Below are 27,357 nucleotides of genomic sequence, written 5' to 3'. Positions count from 1 at the left end.
GCAACACACAAACAACAAACAGAAAGTGCTAGGATGGCGTGCTCATTGAGAAAGTGGATGCTTGTCTGAGCACAGTTAACAGTAGCAATTGGTGAGCTTTTGTTAAGTCCACTTGTTTGATCACTTGGATTGATCATTCGAGGAGCTTGCCTAAGATGCTCAAACGGTTAGGTTCCATACATTTTGGGCATTGAAGGGGGTGCATCATTTCTATTTATTGCTATGTATTGATCATGAAGAGTTAATGTGTGATTCTAGAATGTATTATACCCTCTATATAAAGGGCATACACATTCATAGAACCATGACAACATACAACATTGCGTGAGGGCTAATTCATAGTGAAAAGCTAGAGTGTTTATCACAAGCTTTTTCTTACTATGTGTTAGTATTTGTTATCTTGAAATAATGTTCTCAAGTATAGAGTTATTTATATTTGTATTATTGTTGAATCTAAATTATTAAACATTTATTGAAGGGGAGGTATCCATGATACCTCAAACATCTTGTATTCATATTTCCTTATTGTTTTTTTGTTGTTTTCATCTTTTTGTTCATTTGTAAAACCTCTATAAGCTTTCTTTTCAATACATATTTATATAGCAAAAACTAACCCCTTAAACCCAACTTAACTCTCTCTTAAGGCCCATCTCGTACTAATCCTAATTTAGTCACTTAATTATTAACTTAATACTCTCTAGGAGGTTGAATACAATCAGTAAGTATTCAAATAGGTACTAGACAACACTTAAATTTCAAAAACAAAACTAGTAGTATAGAACAAGAGGAAAAGTTAAATGAGTTGGTAGAATTTTGTTTATGTTATCCAAGAGGTCTTTTTCATTTGTTTTATGTTCTTTTACCGAAAATTGTGGAAGTCTTCAACCCTTTATTACTTAATGAAATTCTCATAAAGATTATTTACATGAAATAAAAAAAATAGCATCTTTTAGATAATGAAAAGATTATTTTATTAAATAATAAATTTGATAATTGAAAAATAGAGATCATAAATATTAAAAAATATTAAAAGAAAGTTAATGGAAAAGCACTGAGTAGCAAAACACATCACTAAAATCAGACTCAAAAATCAAGATCGTGTGAAAATAAAGAGATACTAACTCTTAACTTAGATAAGATACGTGTAAACCTCAAAATTATAGCACTCTTGTACATTTTCATGTGATAGCATAACTATTTATAGCTTTAAATTCAAACTGCTTATTTTTGCTGTGGTAAATTCAAAATTATTTTAATTATTATTTTTTAAGAATTTAACCTAAAAATATATGGTTAAATCTGTTTAAAATAATTTAAACTTTACCTTTACCCTAATCGATTATTGAATTAATTAACATTTTATCATACTCTTAATAATTCAAATTCTAATTTCTGCAATTTAGTGAATAGGTTTTTGCTAATTAATTCTAACTTTTTTCTAAACATTTTAACTTATAGTAACCTACTTCTAGTATTTATTTCTTACCAATATTGACTTTCATCATATAAAATATAATGAAGTAAATTAAAACTAATAAATCAACATGATAAATTATTTATTAGGTATAAAATTAATGCTTATAATATACAACTATTATGGTTCTATTTATCATTCTTGAATTTAAAAAGTACTGTAAAATTTCTTTCAAGAAGTTTTAATCGTTACAATTATGATTCAAAATAGCATTTTAAAAGAAAAAAATAATGCAAATGATAGATTTTTCTTAAGTAAATAAAATACCAAATTTTAAAAGCCCAACTAAATGTAGGATTTTAGGAGTAAATCCAAAAATTTATTCTACACTTGTGTTGAAGATTCAAGTAACAAAAAATCTTGGATGAGACCATCTCACTTGTGAGATGCTGTCTTATTCCGCCAACCCAATCATATATTATTATACTAATTTCACAAATTAAAATGTCAAATTCAAGAATTAACAAGATCAATTTGAAAACTTAAAAGACTAATATTTAGGATTTGAAATTAACATTTTAAGTCATGGAATTTGACAATTTCAAAACTTAAAAGGTCAATTTCTTTATGAAAAGACCAATTACAAGACTTAAAAGAACAATTACAAGACTACAAAATTCTCATTACTACTTTAAAGTAGGATGACTCAAACATTGAAATTGATATTAAAAACTTTGAAAAAATTGGCATTTTAAGTCTTGAAAATTCACTACAACAAATTTAACTTTTTGCGACATAGGATTTAGTGGCATTAAAAAATGCCACTGATTCATATTTTTAGTGTAATAATTATTGGTTTTTATTTTAAGTTTAAGTATAAAGTGATTTAGCGATACTTTATTTGGTCTTTAGTGGCATATGTAATTGTTACTATAATCTATAGTGGCATTTGTGAGAAATGTCGCCAAATCCTAAGTCACAAAAAGCTTTAGTGTGATTTTTTATTATGCTGCTAAAGGGTATAATACATGTCACTAAATCCTCCATATATACTATTAGATATTTAAAATAGCGACATTTAATTAAATGTCGCTAAATATATCCCACTAAAAGCAATTTATGTTGTAGTGATTGGCTTTTTAACTCTTGGAATTGTTCTTTTAAGTCTTGAAATTAGTATAGCAAAATTTAAAAAAAACTATTAGACCTAGACCAGTTGCACAACTCAGATAGTCTCATAAGAGAGTAACTGTTCAAATAGAGGACAACTTAAACATAAATTCAAGAAACAAATGTCCACATAAAGACACATGCTCTTGTGTAATTTGTAGGAAGAGTATTAATCAATATCGCAGAATCAATGAATGAAAAATCATCAATAAATATTATTGAAGAAATTTCTACTCCCTCCATTTTTTGTTTAATTTTTGCACAATTTTTAATGAAACTTTTCAGCTTTATAAACTTCTATTTAAATATTGATAATTGCAATTATTTACACTTATTATTATCATTTATATGCTCCTTTTGGGTGTCTAGTGGCGTTTTAGAATCATTTTAGGCTTTTTTGCTACATTTCGGTACTCTATGGCTAATTTTTGGGTAAATAAGTGAATCATGGTATTTTTGAGTCGTTTTATGGATTTTGTGGCTAATCATGTTTACAGGACTTAAGGAAACAATCAAGCCTTTGAATTCATCGAGCTTCGCGATGTAAAGTTCCAATCATTAAGTTTTGCAAAGCATGTGTCTCCAAAAGGCAAAAGCCGAGTCGGCTGAGGTGGGACCTGGGGCCTTGACGACTAGGCGGTGAAGAGAAAATCAAGAGACATTCCAGTTAGACAAAGCCGACTTGGCTTCAGTGAAGAAGAGGCAACCGCCGAGTCGACGTTATGTGCTGACACTCACCATGATTTCCAGAACAAAAGTAGACTCGACTTTAATAAAGAAAAGGTGACCACCGAGTCGGCGGTATAGGTTGCCAAATTCATCAACTTTCCAAAAGCTGTTGCCGAGTAGGCGGTGGGTGCGTGTTCTTGAAAGCCGACTCGGCGTTTTCGTATTCCAAGCTTGGTTTATTATTTTTCAGCCGTTTTTCAATAGGTTTTCGGGTTAGTGGGTCTCATTAGTATAAATAACCCCTAATGACTAATTAGGTTTCTTCTTCTCTCCTTCTTCCTTCCATTACTTTAAGAAAATACTGTGGGCCTCATTAGTATAAATAACCCCTAATAACTCGGCGTTTTCGTATTCCAAGCCTGGTTTAATTACTTTTTTCCATTAGTTTTGCACTTAATTTCAAATTTAGTTTTTCATTAAGTTCATCAAATATTAAAAAAATGCTTTATCCACTTAAAAATTGTCATCCTAAAAATTTTTACCAGATTTAAGAAAATTAGAATCTTTAAGATTATTATTCGTTAAGAATAAGAGAAGCATAACAAATCAATCAACATACTATAAAAAATATAGTTTCTAAGTTCTAACCTAAAAATATTTGGTTATCTAAACATTTAACCTAAGCGATTATTGACTTGATTAACAATTTATCTCACTCTTAATAATTAAAAATTCTAATATCTTAATTTAGTAAATTCGTTTTTACTGATTAATTCTAACTTTTTTTCTAAACATTTTAACTTATTTTAAACCTATTGTTTATTCTTACCAATATTGACTCTCATCATATAAAATATAATGAAATTAAACTAATAAATCAACATAATTAATAAGATAAATTATTTATTACTCCCTTCGTTCTTTTTGTTATTTTTGTTTACTTTTTGCGTAATTTTTAAAATAAATTTTAAACTTAATAACTCTAGATACACATAAAAAATTATAAAAAATACATAATAAAAAAGTATACATTAAGATGAATCTAACGAGATCTTACATGGATATATTTTATCTTTAAATTTGTATTAAAAAAATTAGTCAAATTTCTCTCTTCTTAAGATGTAATATTCCAAATAGAAAAAATAACAGATAACGGAGGGAGTAGGTAATAAATTTAATGCTTATATACAACTATATTAGTTCTATTTTTCATTGGTCAATTTAAAAAGTACTTTAATATTACTTTCAAGAAGTTTCAATATGTATAATTATGATTCAAAAGAGCACTTTAAAAGAAAAAAAATGCAAATGTATGTTAGATTTTTGTTGAGTAAATAAAATACGATATTTTTATAAGCTTGTCTGCTAAACATAGGAATTTAGGAGTAAATTTTGAAAATTTTCCCCTTAAAACATAGACTTGTTTAGAAGATCCAAATAGAGGACTACTTGAACATAAATTCAAGGAACAAGTAACCACATAAAGACATATGCCCTTGTCTAATTTGAAGGAATATTAATATATCAAGAATATTACGGCTAGTCTTTTGAGAGACCGTCTCTTTGAGAGACGTATTTCAAATCCAGCCCATTAAAGCTTAATACCTACTTACCGTATTCTTAATGTCTACTTACCTTATCTTAAATGCTTACTTACCGTATACGTATTCTTAACGCCTACTTACATTATCCAAAATGCTTACTTACCGTATACTTAATACCTACTTTCAATGTCTTAAATATCTACTTACATCATTCTTAATGCCTACTTATAATATTTTTAAAAATATATAATGAGATGGCCCAATTAGATATGATCTCTCAAATAGACCGTTTCTCACCAGAATTTGTGAGAATATTATTGCAGGATCAATGAGTGAAAAATCATCAATAAATGTTGAAGAATTTTTTACTCCTTCAATTTTTGTTTAATTTTTGCACAAGTTCTAATGTAATTTTGAGCTTTAATATATTTCTATATCAATACTAGAGGTGTTCATTCGGGTCATCGGGTCGGTTTCGGACGGGTGTAATTCGGCTCGGTTGGTTTTCGAATCGGTAAATTTTCGGTTGTATACAACAACGTGTAACGGCCCGGTTTAAGTGACCCGGAAAAATCATATGAAAACATGATCCGGGTTCACAAACGGACACAAATAAATTTTTTTTTTTACTCGGATCGTCAACGTTCCAACGGTAAAGGAATATGGTCAACGCAAGAAACAACGCCAAACAAAGAAAACAAGTCAGCGGAAGACTTTACATACAACTCGAGAGCCTACCGGCCTCTAGACTAGCTAAAAAGTTGTACGAAATAAAAAGAAAAACGTCATAAACTTTCGTTACATAAACCGAGTTATTTCGACTCGTAAACTTATTACAAAATATATCTTAGTCTTGATGGTTACGGGTTCTAAGCTGAGTCCTCACTCTAGCCCCCACATGCAATCAACCTACTGCACGTCGTATGACAACACGTAGCAGGTTCCAAAGAACAACCAATACACGTCAGAGACTTCATACATATGTCAAACAGGTTGAATACAAGCATTGTGTTTATCCTAGCATGCAAAGGCTCTAATATATATTCATTATTCAATATTTCCAATCTTGTAACGTTGCCCGTCCTGTTCGGGTCGTTCAAATATAAACCATTTATTTCTTTTAGATAATTCCAACTTGTAACGTTGCCCGTCCTGTTCGGGTCGTTCAAGTATAAATTCAAATATTTTTGGTAGAATACACTTGGGAGAGCTAATCCCAAGGCAACCACCGACCTAAGACGTTGCCCGTCTTGTTCGGGTCGCCAAAGGCTAAAGTATGCATACCCCATGGTGACCGTAATGATCCAAAATTGCCATGGGAACAATAATTATAATATTCCAAACCAATTGTTAACCCCCTTTTGGTAACATAACCAAGCGTCAACCCCTTTGGGCGACAAACACATAAATTCTCAATTTTCACTTAATTATTTCATATTATTTGAGGTGTCTAATCCTTATGTGATTTACAATGCCTCGATTAGAAATGAAACAACATTACTTGCACAACCATATAAACAGTATGGTCTAAGCGTGTACCTTAAACGCTGCAAACACACGTTGCTCAAGCACAATAGGAATTTCGCCCTCTTATAAATCGAGGTCCTATATAACACACACAAAACGATCACATATTAGATCGTGTTTACACATTTAATCCACTCTATACCACTAAGATATCACTAATACTTGATAATTTTAAATGTTTTCATCCAATTTCCAATTATTCCAAAAATTAATTTCTGACCAAAAACTTTATTGGCCATTTCAGACAGTTTAGAAAATTCAAATGAAAAATCCGACTTCGCCGTTGCGTTCGGAATGCGTCAATTACCTTGGGTACCAAATTTCATAATTTCTAACATCCATTTACTATTTTCAATTATTTTAAGCGTTTAACGAGTTTTTTTTCTTTTTTTTAAAAAAAAACACATCGGATACATAAACCAACAATGGAAACGACTAACGTTCTCCGAATTGGCACCAATACCGAGACAGCAGCTGCTGTCCGGAACTCTCATTACATTATCATTGTTGCTATTATTATTTTATATATATATTCATACACAAAAAAAACCCATCATCAAAGTATAGAGTCATCAAAATAAAAAGAATAGGCCCATTCATAAGATCTTTAAGAGACTTAAAATTCCACAAATTATAAGAATTAAATTAAATACTTAATTCTCTTAACAAATTAAAATTTTGTAGAGAATCATAAAACAAAAATCATCCTTCTTGATTCAAGACATATATATATAAATACACAATCCCTCAAGCAAATCCAATTTTGCTAAAGAATTTATAACTTCATAGAGGACTACACTACATGATCCATACCATTTAAATTCCTACTAACAAATTGTAATTTAGTTAGAGAAATGTAAATCATAAAAGAAATTTATTTAAATATCAATATTAACTTAATTCTTTTAACAAATTAAACTTTGCTAAAGGATATAAATCAGAAATATAACTCAATCCTTTTAACAAAATTGAAGTTTATTAAAGGATTAGTAGAGAAAATTATATATAAAAGAAAATATATTCAATCCTCCTAAAAGTCATAGGATATCATCATACATAAAATATATTTCACCTTAGAAATCTTATGAATAAAATTTATAAATAACAATTCAACTAAACTTACCCCTTGAACAAAAGATTGAATTGAACAACAAAGGTTTTTTTTTTTCTTCTTGAGAATGCCGAAACAAATGGAACAAAGGAGAAATTTTTTTTCAGAAATTTTGTGGCTGCTGAAGCAAAAAAAAATGGAGTGATTATGTGAGCCTTAAGAATTAATAATGGGCAAATTAAAAACAAAACATAATTGTGCTATAAATCCCACTTATGAGAGGAGTTACAAAACTCCTCCCATTCCTTACACTCCACCGGCTGCCCCTTCCATTCCCTCCTTAATAATTTTTTTTAATTAATTAATTAATTGAGTAATTATTATATTATTGTCACAACAGAAAAGAAACGTCACGCGATAAAACTCGTTACCGTTAAAATTAAACCTACTTTATTACTTATAATTAACTATATAAAGTAGCATAATTTAATATTACTTATTTATTTTATTTTGTTATACTTTATTTTATTATATTTTACTTATTTCTAGACCCGATAAATTACGGGGTGTTACACAACGGGTCATACTCGGGTCAGATCGGTTGGTTACGGGTCGGTTTAACAACGGTTGTTCGCATTATCGGGTTCAAACCGGTTTGTTGTCGGTTGAAATTCGAGTCGCGTGTAAATCGAGCTCGGGTTGTCATCGGTCTTACATTAGTTCGGTTTTTTCGGGCACAAATCGAGTTTGAGCTTTATTTTTCGAGTAGTTATCGGTTACGGACAACTATCGATCGGGTCAATATCGAAATAAGTTAATAGACGGGTTTTTAATTGATGTATGCTCATTTTATGGCAGATCAATTTATTTCAATTAGTTTATAATATATATATATATATATATATATATATATATATATATATATATATATATATATATATATATATATATATATATATATATATATATATATATATATATATATATATATATATATATATATATATATATATATATATATATATATATATATATGACTATTATTTAACAATGCATCATGTTGCTACTTTTGATAATTGATTAAATATTAAAACTCGATAATCGAAACTCGATTTGTTTGAATGAATAATAAGAATAATCTAAACTATCTCATAGGCTATTAGAATATACATTACTCTATTACACTAATAATCGATTGTATTTCTAAGTTTGATAATTGAAACTTATTTTATATAAAATACAGTGAATTAGATTAATCAAGTAATCATAACAATTTTATATGATATTATGTATTTATACTTATTAGTGACCTTGAATACTTTAAAATAATAAATCTATTACGCTAATAATTCATCGTATTTAATTTAAAAGTTAATAATGTTCGGAACTAGACCTATTGGAGTGAGTGAAACTAATACAAACTATCTTATAGAGTTATAGTTACAGTTACAGATTATCATTTACAGTTAACTCAATGCTATTACTTATTAGTTATTAGTATTACTGAATACTGATATTGAATACTCTAAAGTAATTTATAGGCTATTAGCCTATTAATAATCGATCGTAATTCACTTATCATAATTCGATCTATTAAAGACTTATAGTAAATGAAACTAGTACTCCACCTTTTTTGTTACATTGAATTAAATAGCCTATATTATGCAATTTTACCAAATTCAATAATAAAAATATTTAATATTTGATATAAAATATTTATATTACTCAAATAAATTATTTTAGATTAAGATAACTAATTGTACAATTTGATGAATATATTACTCAATTGATACATTACTTGCACAAAATGTTATTGGTTATTTGGATAGCACACGGATAAGGTGTTTTAGCCGTTGGATTATAATGTTAATATCAGATCAGCGGTCAAGAACGTGCCACGTCATCGTCATTTGATAAAACATAGCACACAGATACATTACTCAATTGATATATTTCCTTTCTTCATCCTTTCCTCCAGCGAGTCAGCGACATTCCCAAATCCTGCCCAAATAAACCCTAACTCAACTCTCTCTTCTTCATCCTTTCACTGAAACCGGCGGCCCTCTTACAATACCATCTGTTCTCCTCCAATCCGGCCGGTAGAGCACGTTCATCTCCGGCAGCCTGTAGTACCGTAGGTATGAAGCTCTTGTTTTTTTCTTTTTCTCTGTACTGTAGCAATTGTATTTGTTAGTAGCAATTTGGCATTTTTTTGTCTTTCAAAATGAGCTGGTAATTGGAATTAGGCACCAAGTTCTACTGTAAAACTCCTTCTTCCTTTTGATCTAACTTTGATTTGCATTTGAGTTCTAATTTTGTAATGGGCTGAATTTTATTTTATCATAGATTTTTTAGGGATGTGATTGAGAGGAATGATGAGTCCACGAGGGTTTTCCAGGCTGCCAAGTTGTGGCAGGTTTTGATTGAGATGATACAATAAGAATATGAACTGGAATTGTTTTTCTGATCATTTAGAGATTTAGAACGATTGGATCCAATCCCTAAATCGAAATCACAGTTGTTCAAAGATTTACCAGATTTACCATAATTAGAATTCATATTTTATTCTTTGGATATCAAAATTGAAGTATAGATTTGCAGAATCCTAATGAAAAATGAAAAATTGTGAAATCAGAAAAATTGAAAAAAGTACATGAGATCAAAATGTTGCTAGTTATATTCATTGTGTTGCTAGTTATATTCTTTATGTTGCTAGTTCAATGCTCTTCTGTATGAAGGTTTAGTTCAATTTCTGTATGAACTGTAATGAACAAACATTGTTGTTGCTGCACAGACCTGCTGAGCTTCTGCTGACTCTTGCTCTTATAATCTGTATGTACTGATACTAGTTAATGGCTGCAACTTATAATCTGTATGTACTTGCTATGCTGATGAATTGAACAATTAAATTGAATAACTAATCTGGATTACATGCTGTTTGACTTCAGAATGCACCAATGCACAGATTGTGATCATATTTGGTTGCTCAACACAGGATTGATCTCAAGCATATTCATTCAAATCTGAACTAAGCATATTTGGTTATGTTGGATATTGATTTTTTGTAATTTTTATTCATGTAATTTTGTCATGGAATTTTTTTTTTCGTTCTTTGTGTAAATTGATTTTGAATATTTTTGACTAAATTTTTTCAATGTATTAGTAATCTTTAATATAGTTTGTCTTCATGGTTCTCATTGTTCATAACTTCAATTTTATCATCAGTGTTTATCATAGATTACATGAAATTGTAAGTTTGGGTTGAACTGTTCAACAGTCAATTCGATTCTTCAACAACTATTCAACTATTCAACTTTGGGGCTTAAAGCTTGAAGAATTGGTGGAATCTTATTGGTTTATAATTGATTTGCTAAAATATTTATATATAATCTTGTTTACAATCTTTCAATATTAGAAATTAGTTTTCAAATATTCAAAAAATCATAATTAGAAAACTGAAATTGGACCTAATTTGCTAAAATTAGGTGAAAAATTGATTCGGATTTGTAACAGTTCGATTAACAATCGGTTCGGGTTGGTATCAGTTCGGGTTAAAAACAGTTCGATTAATAATCGATTCGGGTTTGTATCAGTTCGAGTTAAAAACAGTTCGATCTTAATCGATTTTAGTCAGGTTGCATTCGGTTACGTGCATAATTCGGGTCGGATTTGACTCGGGTCGATAACTGTTCAGTTCGGGTAACATCGGTTAAGGTTTATATGTCGGCTATAAAATTCGGTTGTAGTTCGAGTTCGATTTTGCCCTTTTCGGTTATCAAACAGTTCGAGTGAAGTTTCGGTTCGGGTAATTGCGGTTCGGTAAACCTAAAAAACTTACATTTTTTCAGGTCGGATAATTTTCGATTCCGGGTCGGGTTTGTTTTGAACAGCTCTAATCAATACGCATCAAAAAAATTAAAAAAATGCTTTATCTGTTTTTAAAAATTGTTCTTATGAAAAATATTAAATAAAATTATAAAAATTAGAATTTTTAAGATGGTGGATATATTATTTTACTAAATAATAATTATGGTTAAAAGGTTAAAGGGAAGTTAGAGGAAATATAAATTAGAAAATTTATTTCATGATAAAAAATATAAATTAAGACGTATTTAATGAAATCTTAAATGGTTGTATTTTATCTTTTATAAATGTCTAAAAAAATTAATTAAATTTATCATCATTACATGTGAAATATTCAAAATGAGAATATTATTAGTGAAGGAAAGGAGTATATAAAATTGAAGAGCTTTCAATACATGATTACTTTGGGTCCCTAATTAGACCTCACAATTGGTAGTGAAAGCAAGTTGACTATAGGAAGACTTTGAATGGATCAATAGATACTAAATTTACAAATATAAATAAGTTAATCATATCACAGTTTTAAGCATCAATATTTTCAAGAAAATCCTAAAAATGGATGAACAAACAAAAAGATATCAACTATTACAGCTAGTTTTTTGAAAAACTGTCTCTTTGAGAGACGTATTTTAAACCCAACCCATTAAAGGTTAATACCTACTTACCATATTCTTATCCTAAATGTTTACTTACCGTATACTTAATGTCTACTTTCAATATCTCAAATATCTACTTATATCATTCTTAATCCTTACTTATAATATTTTAAAAAATATATAATGAGCTGGCCCAATTAGAGATGATCTCTCAAATAGACCATTTCTCACAAGAATTTGTAAGAATATTATCGCAGGATCAATGAGTGAAAAATCATCAATAAATTTTTTAAAATTGTTCTTATGAAAAATATTAACGAAAATTATAAAAATTAGAAGTTTTAAGATGCTGGATATATTATTTTACTAAATAATAATTTTGATATAGAAAAAGTGAGACCATAAGCATATAAAAAATTTAAAAAGAAGTTAGTGGAAAAAAAATATAAGTATCAAAATTAATGAAAAAATGTTTAAATTATGTTAGTGGAAAAACATGTGGGGACCATAATCCATATAAAAGGTTAAAGTGAAGTTAGAGGAAATATATGGTGACTATAAGCATTAATAAAATATTAAAAATAAGAATGATCAACATTAATTATTGTATTGGAAACTGAAAAATCAACACACTTAACAAAGATGTCAAAATGTCTTTTAAGTCCATAAGATATGATGAACTGCTGGTAAGGTTTAGAACGTCTTGAACTTTAATTTTCATAATGAACAAATAAATGAGGGCCGGATAAGGGGTGCTCTGGAGGATCTTCTCCGATGATAAAGTCAGTAAGAGCGTAAGAAAGGTTCCCTAACCTTTCTCTTAGAGTGCAGAGAGGCCTTTAGCTCTAGAGAAAAATTATTAGGGCTTGTTTGCGGATGTGAGATCCTTGGCTTACGAGTGCAATGATAGCTTGAGAATACTGAATGCTTAGAATTGCTTAAAGACTAAGAGTGTTGTATGTTTAAAATAGTGGGCTAGGAGAGAGGTTTTCAAAACCCTAATGACATATCAGATGTTTTATATTTACCTAGAGAGAATCTTTATTGGAATCATCAAAAAGTTGCAATTGACTAGTAGATCAATGTTGTAGAGAATATGCCTGGAGCTTAGTGATTGGTTGATGCTTAATTTACAAATGTCCTTTTGTCTTTTAGGGTTCGATGCAGTAGTATGGTACGAGGTAGGTAGTTGCCCCTTACCTTATACAAGTGTAGCAGTTATTATCACGTGTGACCACAACAGTCATTGGACACATCATCATAACCGTTATTACCTTCCTAGGGTGCAAGTACATACCTCTGTCTTTATATGTATTCTTCCCAATTCTGGTCTATCACTCTAGGGGGGCTTTTATCTGAGGCCTTCATGTCCGGTTGTCTTGACCTTAGTCATGGTGTTTTTCTAAGGGAGCTGAGACCTTTAAATAAATCTTCACCAGTTTCTTCTTTAGCTCAAGAGAGCATTATGGGTCTTTCTCTCCTGATCGAGAAGGTCTCAAGAGTGAGTGCATTGCTTTAGAGTTGGTATTGCCACGTGTTAGGGTGCTGAGACCTTGAGCCAGAATCTGGCACGTATAATTTGCCCCTCAAACCTACTGGGTTGTGACAAAATGAGCCAGTTGGTCTGGATATAACTTTTCTACAATTCAAATGGATACTCTTCAGAGTTTAGATACCTACTTTTTAGTGTTTTAAAGATTTCTAAAAGAAAATTTTCATTTCTTTACCATCTATGATTGTACTATAGTACTGTTTCTATATTTTTTAATGTTCAAAATTTGTGATATAAATACAAAGATTTTTTAGGGGAACGACAAATAAAACGACCCAAAATAACAAATAAAAACAACTTTAAGAAAAAAACAGATAAAATATTTTTTTCCTTTCCATTTAATCTTTGCACAATTTTCAAATAATTTTTACGCTTTAATATATGTAAAAACACATCATTAATTAAATGTGTAAATTTAGTATCTATTGACCCATTCAAAGTCTTCCTATACTCAACTAGCTTTCACTACCAATTGAGAGGTCTAATCAGGGTCCCAAAGTAATCAAGTATTGAAAGCACTTCAATTTTATATACTCCTTTCCGTGTCTAATAATATTCTCATTTTGAATACTTTACATATAATAATGACAAATTTATTTCATGATAAAAAATACTTCCTCCGAATCAACTTAGATGTCTCATTTGCTTGGGCACGGTTATTAAATATGATGTGGGGTCCATTAAAAAGGATAAGTAGTAAAGGATAAGTAGTGAAGGGTAAGTAGTGAAGGGTAGTTGGGTAAGTAAGGTATATGGGGTATATTCGTAATTACTTGTGTGTACTAAACATATTTTGGTGAAAAAAAATTGACAAAATGGAACAACTAAAAAGACTTTGCCAAATAAGAAAATGGGAGAACTAAACTGGTTCAGAGGAAGTATAAATTAAGACGTATTTAATGAAATCTTAAATGTTTGTATTTTATCTTTTATAAATGTCTTAAGAAGTTAATTAAATTTATCATTATTACACGTGAAATATTATTAGAGAAGAAAAGTAGTATATAAAATGGAAAAGCTTTCAATACTTGATTAGTTTGGGTCCCTAATTAGACCTCACAATTGGTAGTGAAAGCAAGTTGACTATAGGAAGACTTTGAATGGATCAATAGATACTAAATTTACAAATATAAATAAGTTAATCATATCACAGTTTTAAGCATCAATATTTTCAAGAAAATCCTAAAAATGGATGAACAAACAAAAAGATATCAACTATTACACAATGCAGCACTTGAAGGAGACTTACCTTCATTGCTCAAGTTAATTGAAGAAGATAAATTTATCCTCGACCGATTTATCATTGATAAATCAGCACATTTCAATCAAACACCGTTACATGTAGCTTCAGCAAAAGGGCATTTAGAGATTGTCAAAGCCTTACTTGGGGTAAACCCTATTAAGTGTTTCGTACGTGACCATGATGGAATGAACCCGATTCATGTAGCAGCGATAAATGGTCAAAATTATGTGATTGATGAGCTTATTCGGGTGAATCCACAAGCGGTTAATGAGCGTACTTATGGTGGTGAAACTGTGCTTCACTTGTGTGTGAAACATAATCAATTGGAAACTCTTAAGCACTTGGTAGCTGTAACGGATGATGGGGAGTTGTTGAACTCTAAGGATAGTCATGACAATACTATTTTGCATCTTGCTGTGGCATCGAAACAAAATGAGGTACTACCTAATTAAAACTACTCATTTTTACAAAGTTTGAATGATAAAAAAAGTACTCCCTTTATTTTTAATGTTTTACTTTTTGTTTGGAATATTTTATTTTTATAGAGAGAGAAATTTAAATAAGATTTTTGAGACATAAATGAAAGATAAAACATACTCTCTTCGTTCTTTTTTGATCTTCCACTTTGGGTTTTTCATACAAATTAAGGAAGATAGAATCTTTGCGTTGTAGTGGGTATTATTTTAATTAAATAGTAGTGTGAATTAATGATTGTATTGGAAGTATGAGGTTGTAGTGGGTATTATTTTAATCAAATAGTAGTGTGAAGTAATGATTGTATTGAAAGTATGAGAGAAAAAATAATAATAAATAAAAGAAAAGAGGTAAATTAAAAGAAAAAGGAGGGTTTTAAGGGGTAAAAGTGGAATAAAAAATTTCCAAAAATAAAAAGTATTCTAAAGTGGAATAACTTATGAAACTACCCGTTATTATAAGGTGGAAGAATTTAAAAGAACGGAAGGAGTATTAATGTGAGATTTTATTGAATTTGTTAAATGTTTAGTTTTTTCTTTATTATACACAATTTATATGGAGTTACTTTTTGACAGGTATCAGAGATAATGAGGTTCAAAACTTGTTTATAATAATGTGTTAAAAATAATTAAGAAGAACAAAAGAGAACGGAGGGTGTACTTTCTTTGTTTCTTACTTGGTTTTAAACATATCATGGGATTACAATCATACATCATCTTAAACTTTTAGTCGTTAAGCTAAACATTTTGATTGAGTTGATTATTTTGATATGGTATCAGAAGTCCATATAATGGGTTCAATTATCATCCACCCCTTCTTTCTTGAGGGAATCTTGTGGTAGATGTATATGACATATATACTATTTGATGGGACAAAAAGGTGAATACCTTTACTAACAAACAGGATCGATTATGTTGAATTAGAAGAACAAAATAAAAGAACAAAACTAAAGAATACCTGATTCTATGGCGCAGGAGATTATCTTGGAAACAGAAGCGATTAGATCTTCTAGATTAACACGTATTCTCTAAAGTGACGACCCTTAACGTTATCACTCTTAATTCTCACTGATAATGGGATGGCAGGAGAAAAAAGAATTATATGTAACCTAGAGACCATAACTGCTCTCTATATATAATAACTTGTGACTAGTATTCCACCCATCATAGAACCCAGTTATAAAACGAGTCTTTACACATTTAAGGCCCACAACCTATTGACACATTTAAGCCCAAACCCTTTAACTTTAATCAGATTACTTTAAGTAGGGTATAAAGACAGTTTTAATTAATTATAATGACATATAAATATTTACATATAAGCCCAATGTTAGATTTTGCTCCAACACTACTTTCTCATCAACAACCCAAAGTTATGAATTTGTATCTAAATCACCTCTCCTTCAAATAAAATATTAAGTGTTATGTATTATAGATATTTTAAAATGATTCAATCATACAATATAATAAAAAAATATTGTAAAATTTCATGTGTCATTTTTATAGAGCCCTATTAGATGTAATGATTTTATTGGTTAACTTGGCTTACGTAGCAAATAAAATAAACTAACATGTCATTTTTGGTAATCCTAAAAATTAATTAATTCAAGTAATTTCCCATTTTTAAAAACAGAATGATTCTATCTTACATTCAAATATATTTGATAATTTATTAATTTGAATTTATTATATACCGTAAATATAGCATCTTTATAAACTAAATAATTTAAATATTTTTATAAAACTAATCAGCTAGACACATTTATGGATCGGATTAATATATTATTACACGTATTCGTACAGTTTTAGTATATTATATGTTGTATTAGTATATAATTAGTTGAATTATTGTAGTATTAATATATTATTAATCGTACTAGTGTATTATTAGTCAGGTGGGGAGTATGTTTGATTCGTATCAATGTGAAGATTATTAATATCGAATTTCATTATTTTTAATTATATATAATATACATAATTAGATATATTAAAAATTCAAAAAGTCATAAAAATATACGAAAATAATAGTTTCAATTCAATAAATAAATTCAAAAAAAAAACGTTGGAAAAGAGGCAACGAGCTTGCGACCAACTCCTACCGTCACCCATTGACAGATAAATTTATGGCGACGGATGGCGACCAACGTTGTGTAGTCACTTCTCTCCGGTCATCGTCAAACCGTCACTTTTCCATTGTCATTGGCGAAGATCAAGTTATCGTCGCCATTAGTACGTCACCTTTTTTTCTTTTTTTGTAGTGCATGTTTCATGTGTATGTATTAACAATTTAACATTCATGCAGATGATAAATTTCTTAGTAAAAAAGAGAAGGATGAAGAAAAATGTCATGAACAAAAATGGGTCATAATAGGAAATGAAATATTAACTTAAATCTAAATAATTGAAAACAAAATAATCTTAATATTCTAAATATTAAAAAAAATCTTAACTTCCTAAAAAATAATATTCTGAAATATAATATCTTTATTTTATTGTATTTCCTATTTTCCTACACTCTCTTCAAGTTTGGGTCAACAATTTTGGATTTCAGGTTTTTGGATTAATTGGAATTCAAAAATAAAATTGGGTTGATATTGTTTAAAGGGTAGATGGGTAGAAGATATGAGTTGGTGGATTAGTGCACGGGTCAATGGGTTGGGTCTTTGCAATCTGGGTAGTTTTAGGTTAGACAGGAAAATAAATGAGTACCTTCTATATAAAACTCATTTTTTGGAATATATATACTCTTAATTTCCAAATTTCTTCTTTCTTTCTCTACTAATGTTTGAAATCCTGAGTTTTTTGGGTTCAGGGATTTGGTTATCCTTGCTTTCTTCTCCCTTTGGAGAACCTTTCTCGTGGTGTTTTTCAGGTTGGGATTTGGGTCTTTTTGCTTCTAGTTTGTTTGTCCCTTCTTTTTTCAGAATTTGATTTATGTTTTTTCGTTACTGCTCCTCTCTCTATTGACTTGCGTACTCACTTCTTCTATATTACTTCCCCTCGCGACCTCACGCTGAATGTGCCATTCACAGGAGGTAGCGAAATTGGCCCGTATAGAGATGAATCCAAGTCCATAATTCATGAGTAGTAGTAGTGAATGAAATAACGAGGTCGATAATGTCAGAGTTAATACATGTGAAAATCCATGACATAACCCTGCTATCATACTTTTTCCGTTGTGGGGTTATGGTCGTCGGGGAAATGACGGTGATATGATTGAGTATCTGTCGATCGCCAAGTTCAATTTCCATTTCCTTACACCACTTGGTGTAATTTTTTCCACTGAAATTTTTGGATACTTTTGGTTTTTTCTATTGATTTTTGGGTTTTTATTGATTTTTTGGTTTCTTTGTTGGAAAAGGAAGATAATTTGCTCCACCTCTACTAATGAAAACATCATTTTTTTTCTATCTGATTTTTTTATTGGTTTGTATTGAATTGTTTTTGTTTGGATTAATTTTGGTCGATTATGATCAATGATAAAATACCGATACAATTTTTCCGTCCAGAAAAACATTATGACTCTGTTATCATATAGAAAATCATAATGCGAAATTTCATTAGAGTTTAGTCTGATAAATACTAAATTTGTATTAAATAATAATAATAAGAAGAAGAAGTAACACCTCTATTTAAACAAGAATTTAGACTAAGATAAGGAAACAAAATATTAACCTAAACCTAAATAATAGGAAAAAAAAAATAACCTTAATATCCTAGATATTAAAAAGGATCTTAACTTCCTCAAACATAATATTCTGAAAATATCCTACACTTTCACTATCTTTGCTCCGCCTTTGGAAGGATGGTTGAAATTTGAATCCGTGACCTTTTATCACACTTGCTCCTGATATTGTCAAAGAACAAACTCAACCAAAAACTTAAGCTGATTGTTGAAGCAGATAACTTTATGGCGATGGATGGCGACCAACGTTTTGTACATCGCTCTTCCATTGCCATTCACAACGACTAAGTTGCCGTTGTCATTTGTACGTCGCCAATTTTGTGTTTTTTGTAGTGGATGTTTCATGTTATTAAAAATGTAACATATATGCAGATGACAAATTTCTTAGTGAATAAGAGAAGGATGAAGAAAAATGTCATGAACAAAAACGGATCGACAGCAATGGATATATTTATAGAAAACAAAAAGGGTGTAAATGATAAGGAAATTTGTAAATCTCTTAAACGTGCACAAGCAGTAGGAGCAAAAGAAGCAAAAAATACGACAAAGAAGCAGCCTGCTGCTTGGGTTAAGAAACAACGCAATTCACTTATGGTTGTCGCGTCCCTTATTTCAACCATGGCTTTCCAAGTCGGAACTAATCCTCCTGGAGGCGTTTGGCAAGAAACCACAACATCCCGCACTGCAGGTATCTATGGGCGGATTCAGGTGCCCTCACATGAGGGTACTGCATTTAAAAAAAATTTTCGCAATCGGCAACAATAGGATTTCAACCTGTAACCTATGGTTGTGAGGCATGGCCTAAGCCAACTATGCTATTCAATTTTCTTTACTAATTAGAAAATTGAAATGCACTTAATGTGTTCAGCCGTACAACAACGCTCAATTAGACGTAGTTAGGAATACCTCTTTAAAATCAAATTAATTTTTTTAACTATCTAACTAAAAACATTATTTTTATGAACTATATATTTATTATTTTTTGAAATTTTTTATTGACTTTTTTTTAATAATTATGCTCTTACTAAGTTTCAACTTTGAATCCACCACTACAGGTATCTCTGTAATGGCAGATATCAGCGCTGATGATTATAACAGGTTACTTACAAGTAGCACAGTTGGACTGATTTCATCTCTTAGTGTCATCCTTATGCTTATAAGTGGGCTTCCTTGCAAGCGATTTTTTGTGGTTATTTTGGTGATTGTTATGTGGTTTGCGATCACTTCAACGGCTTATACTTACGTGATTTCGATTAAGTTTGTGTCGGGTCTTAAAAGCACGATCTGGTTTAGAGTTTTTGAATACACAACTTATGTTTGGACAATATCGACGATTTCTGTTTTGATTGGACATGTTATTTGCACTTTATTCAAGATCATCAAACATCTGTGTCGATCCGTCATCAAATTATTCAGAAATACATGTGTAAGGCCCAGATTCGGCTCTATTGCAGTTTAATGCTTAGGTAGAGGTGCTCATTCGATCTAGCCATCAAGTTGATTTCAGATTATGTATTTTGTGTCGATCAGTTAAGTATCTGATTATCAGATTTGTTTTGCACACCTCTAGTTCTAAGTAATTTGTTATGTGGTGTAAACTCTTTAATGTGGGTAATGGGTATGGATTATTGTTGGCTTATAGCATTGGTATGTTGATATATATGCACCTTTTATTTAATATAGAGTTACTTGTACAATAAACTTAATTTCCTCTAAAATGTACCAAGTCTTAAGTATAACGATCCATATTGTTGTTGATAATAAATAATGATGTTAATCAATCGTTAATGTAATTTGGTTGGAAAATCTCATTCTTCTTTATTTATCTTATTTTGTTCATATAAATGATTCCAATGCAGTTAGAGATGACAGCTTATCCGAATCTGACTCTATCCAAGAAAAAACTTGATTGGAGTCAATTTCAATTATATAATCCGACTCTTCAGATCAAAGTCAAATCTTAGAAAAAAAATCCAATAATCCGACTTTTACTTCCTCCAATAGTTTGTATTAAAAAAATTTTATTTGTATTCTAACTTAGACTGATGTGCTTATTTTGACTGTTATTTCTGCGTTTATCCTTTATCGTAGAGTTGCTAAATCCTACTTTGTGCAATTCTTTCTTATTTTGCCCTTTATGTTGGTCACAAAGATTAAGAAAAGGAGGGGACCATAAAGTGGCACTTACATGTGCTATTTTACATTTTGTTGATGTAAGAAATTATAATCCAATCTTTCCCGCCATCTTAGTTGACGGAAAAGCAAAGCTTCATTTAGAGGGAAAGTCAAACAATTCATTTAAAACCAAAATATAAAATTTTACATTTCATAAGTTAAGTTCTATAACAAAAATTACATAAGTTAAAATAACATTAGTTGAAATGTCATAAATTAAAATTACATAATTTAAAATTAAATTTCCACTTTCTTCTTGATTTCTAATTTCTTCAACACATTATTATACTTGGGATTTTTTGAGGCAAAAGAGCATAACAATTAGTTAAGGTTGTATTAAACCTGGAATTTTCGGAGACCAAAGAGCAGAACAACCACCAAATGGGTCAGACCAACAACAGAACAACAACCACCAAATGAGTCACAACAGCAACCAACAACAGAACAACAACAGAATAACAACTACCAAATGAATCACAACAGCAACCAACAACAGAACAACAACCACCAAATAATTCGCAACAACAACCAAAACAGATGAGCAACCACCAACAAACTAGCTTACTACAAATGGCTCAAAACAAGCAACAACATGCAACAACTACACAACAAGCAACTAGAATAAAGGGAAACATAGCAAACATCAAAATTAAATAGTCACATTTTTGAGTTACTTGTTAATATTCACACTTTTGGGTACGTTTATAGTTATAATCTTCATGTATACATATTCAAGTTGTTTAGGACTAAACATTTAATGAAAAATTTAAGTTTACAAAGATTAATGATGGCCTTAAAATCAAAGTAAAGGCACATATCTCAGCGAACAAAATGTTTTCATCATTGAGATCCATAGAACTATTCTTTAGCATCTAAAATTAAAAAACACTGGTGGCACTGTGAATAATTTTATGGATTTTTTGGTAGCTAATTTTGCTCTCATTTTTAAAAAATCATTGAGCATTTTTTAGTCTCAACAATAAACTTCACAGACTAAGATCACTAGAACATGCATAAAATCAAACAAAAACCAAAATTAACATCATTAATTAGTCAGAAAGTTGACTTTAGGTTCATATACGGTGAAGGGACTTAACATCATAAACAACCTCATAATCTATACCAACATCTTGTTCTTCATCAGAATTTAGAAACAGCTACTCTTGTAAGAGACCTTCTCTCAAAGAGACGACCTCAAAATAAGAAGCCTACATTGTTGTTTTCTCTTTAATTTGTATTAATTGGGCTAGGTAACCCATATATCTCATGCGTCTCTTGGAGAGACCGTCTCTCATAATAATTTATGAACTGGAAATTGGTAATCAATATCAGGTAGGTCAATTTCCAAGTCGAACATAACCTTAATTTTTTCATCATTAGTATCCATTGTTCTTCCCCAATTTTACATGAGTTTCAACTAAAGTGCATGAAGAAGAAACAAAAAAAAAACTTCATCTAGATGTTCTTCAAAATGTAAAGGGGACGATAAAGGTAAATTGACCAAATGTAAAGGGAGGGAGTGGTTAGGCATGATTAGGGTTTAAGGTTGTTAATAGATTTGGGTTATGTTATTAACTTAGGGTATTTTAATAATTATCAAGGGTTCATGAGGATAATATAATAAAAAAAAAAAACTATAGTTTAAAATGTAAAGGGGACGATAAAGGTAAATTGATCAAATAAGAAAATTAGACAATAATAGTGAATCACTGAATTGGAGGGATCGTAGTATTATATAATTCTTGTTACCTAGACTACCACTATATAGTACCAACAACTCAACAAAAATCTTAAGTTGATGGTTGAAGCGTCATAATATATTATACACTTTATCAAACTATCTTAATTAATTACCATATTAACAATAGATTAATTACAAGTACCAACTACTCAACATAAAGCTTTATTATGGTCGTCTCTACATATTTTCCACTAACTTCATTTTAATATTTTTATATTCTTTATGGTCTTCATGTGTTTCCCACTAATTTTATAAATATATATATTTTTTATTAGTTGTGATCTTCATATTTTTTTCTACTTTTGATATTTTTTTATTGTTTATAGTCCCTAATTTTCTTTCATCAAATTTATTATTGAATAAAATAATATACTACTATATGAAACATTTTATTTTGATTAATTTTTGTGAACATTTCTTGTGAAAATTTCATTAAAAACGTAAAGTAATAATTAGCATGTAGTGTATTAATTGGAAAAACTTCATGGGGTGGGATGGGGATTCGCCCCTTGAAATTTCCAAAATTAATACTCTCTCCCTTCCTTTTTTGTTTATCCAATTTCACGTATTTCAACGCAAATTTTGAGCCTCAATAGTGTGCACAATAATCAATCTCTCATAGTGTGCACAATTATCAATTTTGATTCTTTTTTACAAGAAAAGGAAATCATTCTAAGGCGTAATGTGTTTACAAGAGAATTATTTCTATTCTAAAAATTCGTGTAATGCACGAAGTTATTAGATACCAGAAATGAAGCAAATTAGAAAAAAAAGAGAAAAACAAGATCTTTTACATTCAAACGAACAATCAATCCAAAGTTGCACCAAATCAAACTCAAACGAACAATCAATAGATGAAGCTTGATTTACAAGTAAAAAAGCCACGGTTTCTTTTTCCTAAGAATAGACAAAGTAGTTTTTCACTTAATTAGATCCAAAACACAAACCTATTTTTAAGGAGAAAAACAAGGAGAGAAATATTCCACTCTTTAGAAAGTGTACGGCTATTTTAAGGTGGTTTAAAAATATTTTGCCAATTAACTTAATCATTAAATAATGTAACAAATTAATTTTAACTAATACATCAACAGAAAAATCACAAAAATAAAATTAAAAGAAATTCCAGCTGACGTAACTTCTCCAGACTTCAGTCTGAGAACAATGCACTGTCTCCATTTTCCAATAACGTCAGATCATCAAACTTGGGAACCGTTACCTCCTGTCTACATTTGACATCCTAAGCAATATACTTTATCTAACTTCCTTGGATTCTTTGACATGTACAATGTTCTTAGACTAAGTCATAAGCACTATCAACGATCTTAATCATGACCGAATATCAACCTGCATACAATCCTAAACATTTGTTTAGTGTAGTCATCATCAAAACTTAAGAGAGCCAACAAATTCCCCCTTTTTGATGATGATAAACTTTTAAACAAACTTAAATAATAATAGAGTAAAACTAAAGTCATAGAGCATGCCAGAGATTAAAGCTACTCTATATAACTTAGCAAATCAATTCATTACAATATAATTTACCAAGCATATATAACAAAACATATTACTCTAATATTTAGAATTATTAAAAACAACATAAGCATAATTAGAGCATTTAAATTAATTCATAAAAGTTCATTGCTTATGTCTTTAATGAACCTAAAACTAAACAACTTAAGTTACTAAGATACTTAGTATTACTAATTTAGAATTGACAAAATTATAACTGATCAGAGTGGATCAGAGCATATATTCATGAATTTTATCAGAGCATACATTTTAATTCAAATGTAAACATATCAGAGCACAAAGCATGAACATATATAAAATTGTCAAATCATCAGATCATATATATACTTCCTTATCAGTGCTTTATAATTGTTTCAACAAGTTTCAGTTTCAGAGCATAACATTCAAAGTATGTTGATCAGAACTTCAGAATGTAGTTCAGGGAGTTTAAAAGCTAATCAGAACATTAGAGTATGTATATATTGATCATACAGAGCAATTATTAGAACATACATCAGAGCATACTACTTTCCTTAGGTGAAACAATAAGAGTTTTGAACTAATTCATAACTCAAACATACCATTTAAGTTTGTGCAATTATTCCCCCTTTTCACATCATTCAAAAAGGAGAGGAGCTTTCATACCAAAACACTAACTATATAAGTATAGCAATTAAGAAGGTAAGCAAGTAGAAGCAGTGATGAAAAGCAAATACTGAATGATGCAGTTAAAATATGCAATTTTAATTGTCACAGACCATATTACATTGTATCATATTACATTGTGTACCCATAGTGGTACACCCAAAAATATCAATTTAAATTGTTTGTTTGATAGGGAAAAGCATAATGAGGAAAATATAGTAAGAAGATGGATCAAGCAGCAGGTTCGTCTTCGTCTACATATTTAGTTTGCACCTCCACTGTGTTAAGCTTGGCACTGAGACGAGTCTCCATTTGTGTAAGCTGATCAGAGAGTGATGCAAGGATGACACGCACTTCATCTTGGAAAGAATGAAATTGAGACTCAAGAACCTGCAATTTATCAAGGATAGGAACGGCAGAAATTGAGGGATTAGCAAAATTAGTGAAACCAAGACCTGGTGAGTTAGGTGTGGTGGTTGGTGGTGGTGTACATGGAATAAGTGAAGGTGGTGATGGAATGTGTGGTGAAGGTGGTGCATCAGGTTTTGTTGAAGGAGGAGTTGTCTGTTTAGGCTCTCAGGAGGTGTGTGTGGAGGAGTCATCATCTAAACTAACCACAGGACGCTTCCTTTATGAAGCAAGCCTAATACTTTTCCTTTGTTTGATAAAGGGCTCCTTCTTTGTTGGCATCCTGACTTCCTCATCACTAGAAGTATCATCACCTGGGTCCTCATTCCTTTTCTTTTGATGTTTCCCCCTCACTTCCAGCTTCTTCCTATTCCCTTTTGAAACAACCTCTGCCTTATCATTTGTGGCAGTTGGAACAGGCTGCTAATCCTCTTTTTCTTTCTCTTTTTCATCTTCTTTTTCTTTTCCCTCATTCAGTTCTTTTTCCTTTTCTTCATCTTCTTTTTCTTCTTCTGAATTTACTTACTCGACATCCTCATTTATAATTTCCTCTAGAGTCCCTTTTTCTGAAACTCTTAGGTGCAAATTGTTAAGGCATTTGACACCTATTTTGTTATTGGGACTCATGGGGAACTGTAGGCTGTCCAACGAGACTCCAAACTTCTTGAAAATCCATGTTAATAAACCTCCATAACCTACCATAAACTTCTTTTCTATGCAGCCAGAAAGATGTGAAATCATTAAGGAAGGAAAATCGATCTTAATGTGATTGGCTAAGCAGTAAATTAAAGTTGAAGATTTACTTCACTACGCTTTGAGTTACAAGGTAAAATGAATCTTCGAGCAATGTTGTAAAGGAATTTATGCAAAGGAGACAAAATGTTGTGACTGATTTTTGCTTTCTTTTCATTTATTCCTAAAAACTTTCGCACGGTTTTCTTATTGATCCCTGAGAAAATAATTTTCGTACCAACATGATACATGTCAAACCCTAAGCAGGAACTTCAAACCATTCTCCAAGCATTACACAATTAAACTCAATTTTGATTTCTTTTACGACACTTGAACAGACTCCATTATCAATTGAAAAATTGGAAATAAATTCACGCATAAGATTGGGGTAAAGTGGGTTACAGCAGAAATCGGTCATAAGGGTTTCCCAACTTTGATTGTGAATAATGGCGTGCAATTGAGGAAAGGGAGTAGTGTCATACCAGTACTTATCGAGTCCAAATCCTACTGACATCTCTTTAGCGATGTCTTCTGGACTGTTATGATCAACAGTCTTGACTTTCTTTATTGGTCTAGATGATGATCCCTTTTTCGTAGACGTGTTTTAGCGTTTTGATCCACCATGAATGGTTGAGGAGCTTGGTGGGTCAGATTGTTTGGGTTCTGTTGAGGAGGATAATGGTGCAGTAATCATGGGTGATGGATGTACTACCTTTAATGAATTGAGTGTTGTTACATTAGGCGTTTTCTTATTCGTTTTCTTGGATGAGGAGACAGCTTTTGGTGTTTTCATGGTGAATAGGGATGGTGAAGAAGATTGTAGAAACTGTGTTTGAGGAAGATGAATGAGAGTGACGGTTTGAGAGTAGGTAAAGTGAGTAAAGTGATGTGAGGGTTTAAAATGAGTGATTTGACGTGAGAGAGTAAGTGAGTGGTATTTTAGATTGTGAAAGGACGGTTATTGAGGAGTTACACTACAATTAATTTAATTAATTGTATGTGTGAACAAGGAGATGATGAATGTTTAATGGATAGATTCATAGAAATTGTTGTTAGTAACTGTTTTTCGATCCGATCCTCATAAATAATTTATTTTATGTTTAACCATCTAAAATAATGATACTTAAAAAAATTGAAAAAAATATGATGATATTTATTAAACAAATGCTGCAATGGTTTGATCAATTTAAACATGCATTCAAGAAAGCAAACACAACACGTACTTTAAATAAAAGCGTACCTGAACCTTTTAATGGTTAACTTCTTAACCAAGGTTTTTGTTGATGAGTTATCCTTTCAATTTTTATTTTTCTTTGAGGAGAATGCTTGCTATAAACTTTAGTGGAGCTTGATCATGCC

General features: G+C 30.5%; 1 protein-coding gene across 1 annotated transcript; it reads left to right on the top strand.

Moving 5' to 3' along the window:
• Window positions 1-14,512: 14,512 nt before the first annotated feature.
• On the top strand, window positions 14,513-20,594 carry LOC130802892 (ankyrin repeat-containing protein BDA1-like). The gene is made up of 3 exons (XM_057666996.1): window positions 14,513-15,067; window positions 19,161-19,476; window positions 19,844-20,594. Exons 1-3 carry the CDS (start codon window positions 14,576-14,578, stop codon window positions 20,245-20,247), a joined length of 1,212 nt encoding a protein of 403 aa, XP_057522979.1. The 5' UTR covers window positions 14,513-14,575; the 3' UTR covers window positions 20,248-20,594.
• The last annotated feature ends 6,763 nt before the right edge of the window (window positions 20,595-27,357 follow it).

Source organism: Amaranthus tricolor, chromosome 16 (genome assembly GCF_026212465.1).
Source record: "Amaranthus tricolor cultivar Red isolate AtriRed21 chromosome 16, ASM2621246v1, whole genome shotgun sequence".
Lineage (NCBI taxonomy): Eukaryota > Viridiplantae > Streptophyta > Magnoliopsida > Caryophyllales > Amaranthaceae > Amaranthus > Amaranthus tricolor.
This window is presented reverse-complemented; position numbering and strand designations above follow the sequence as displayed.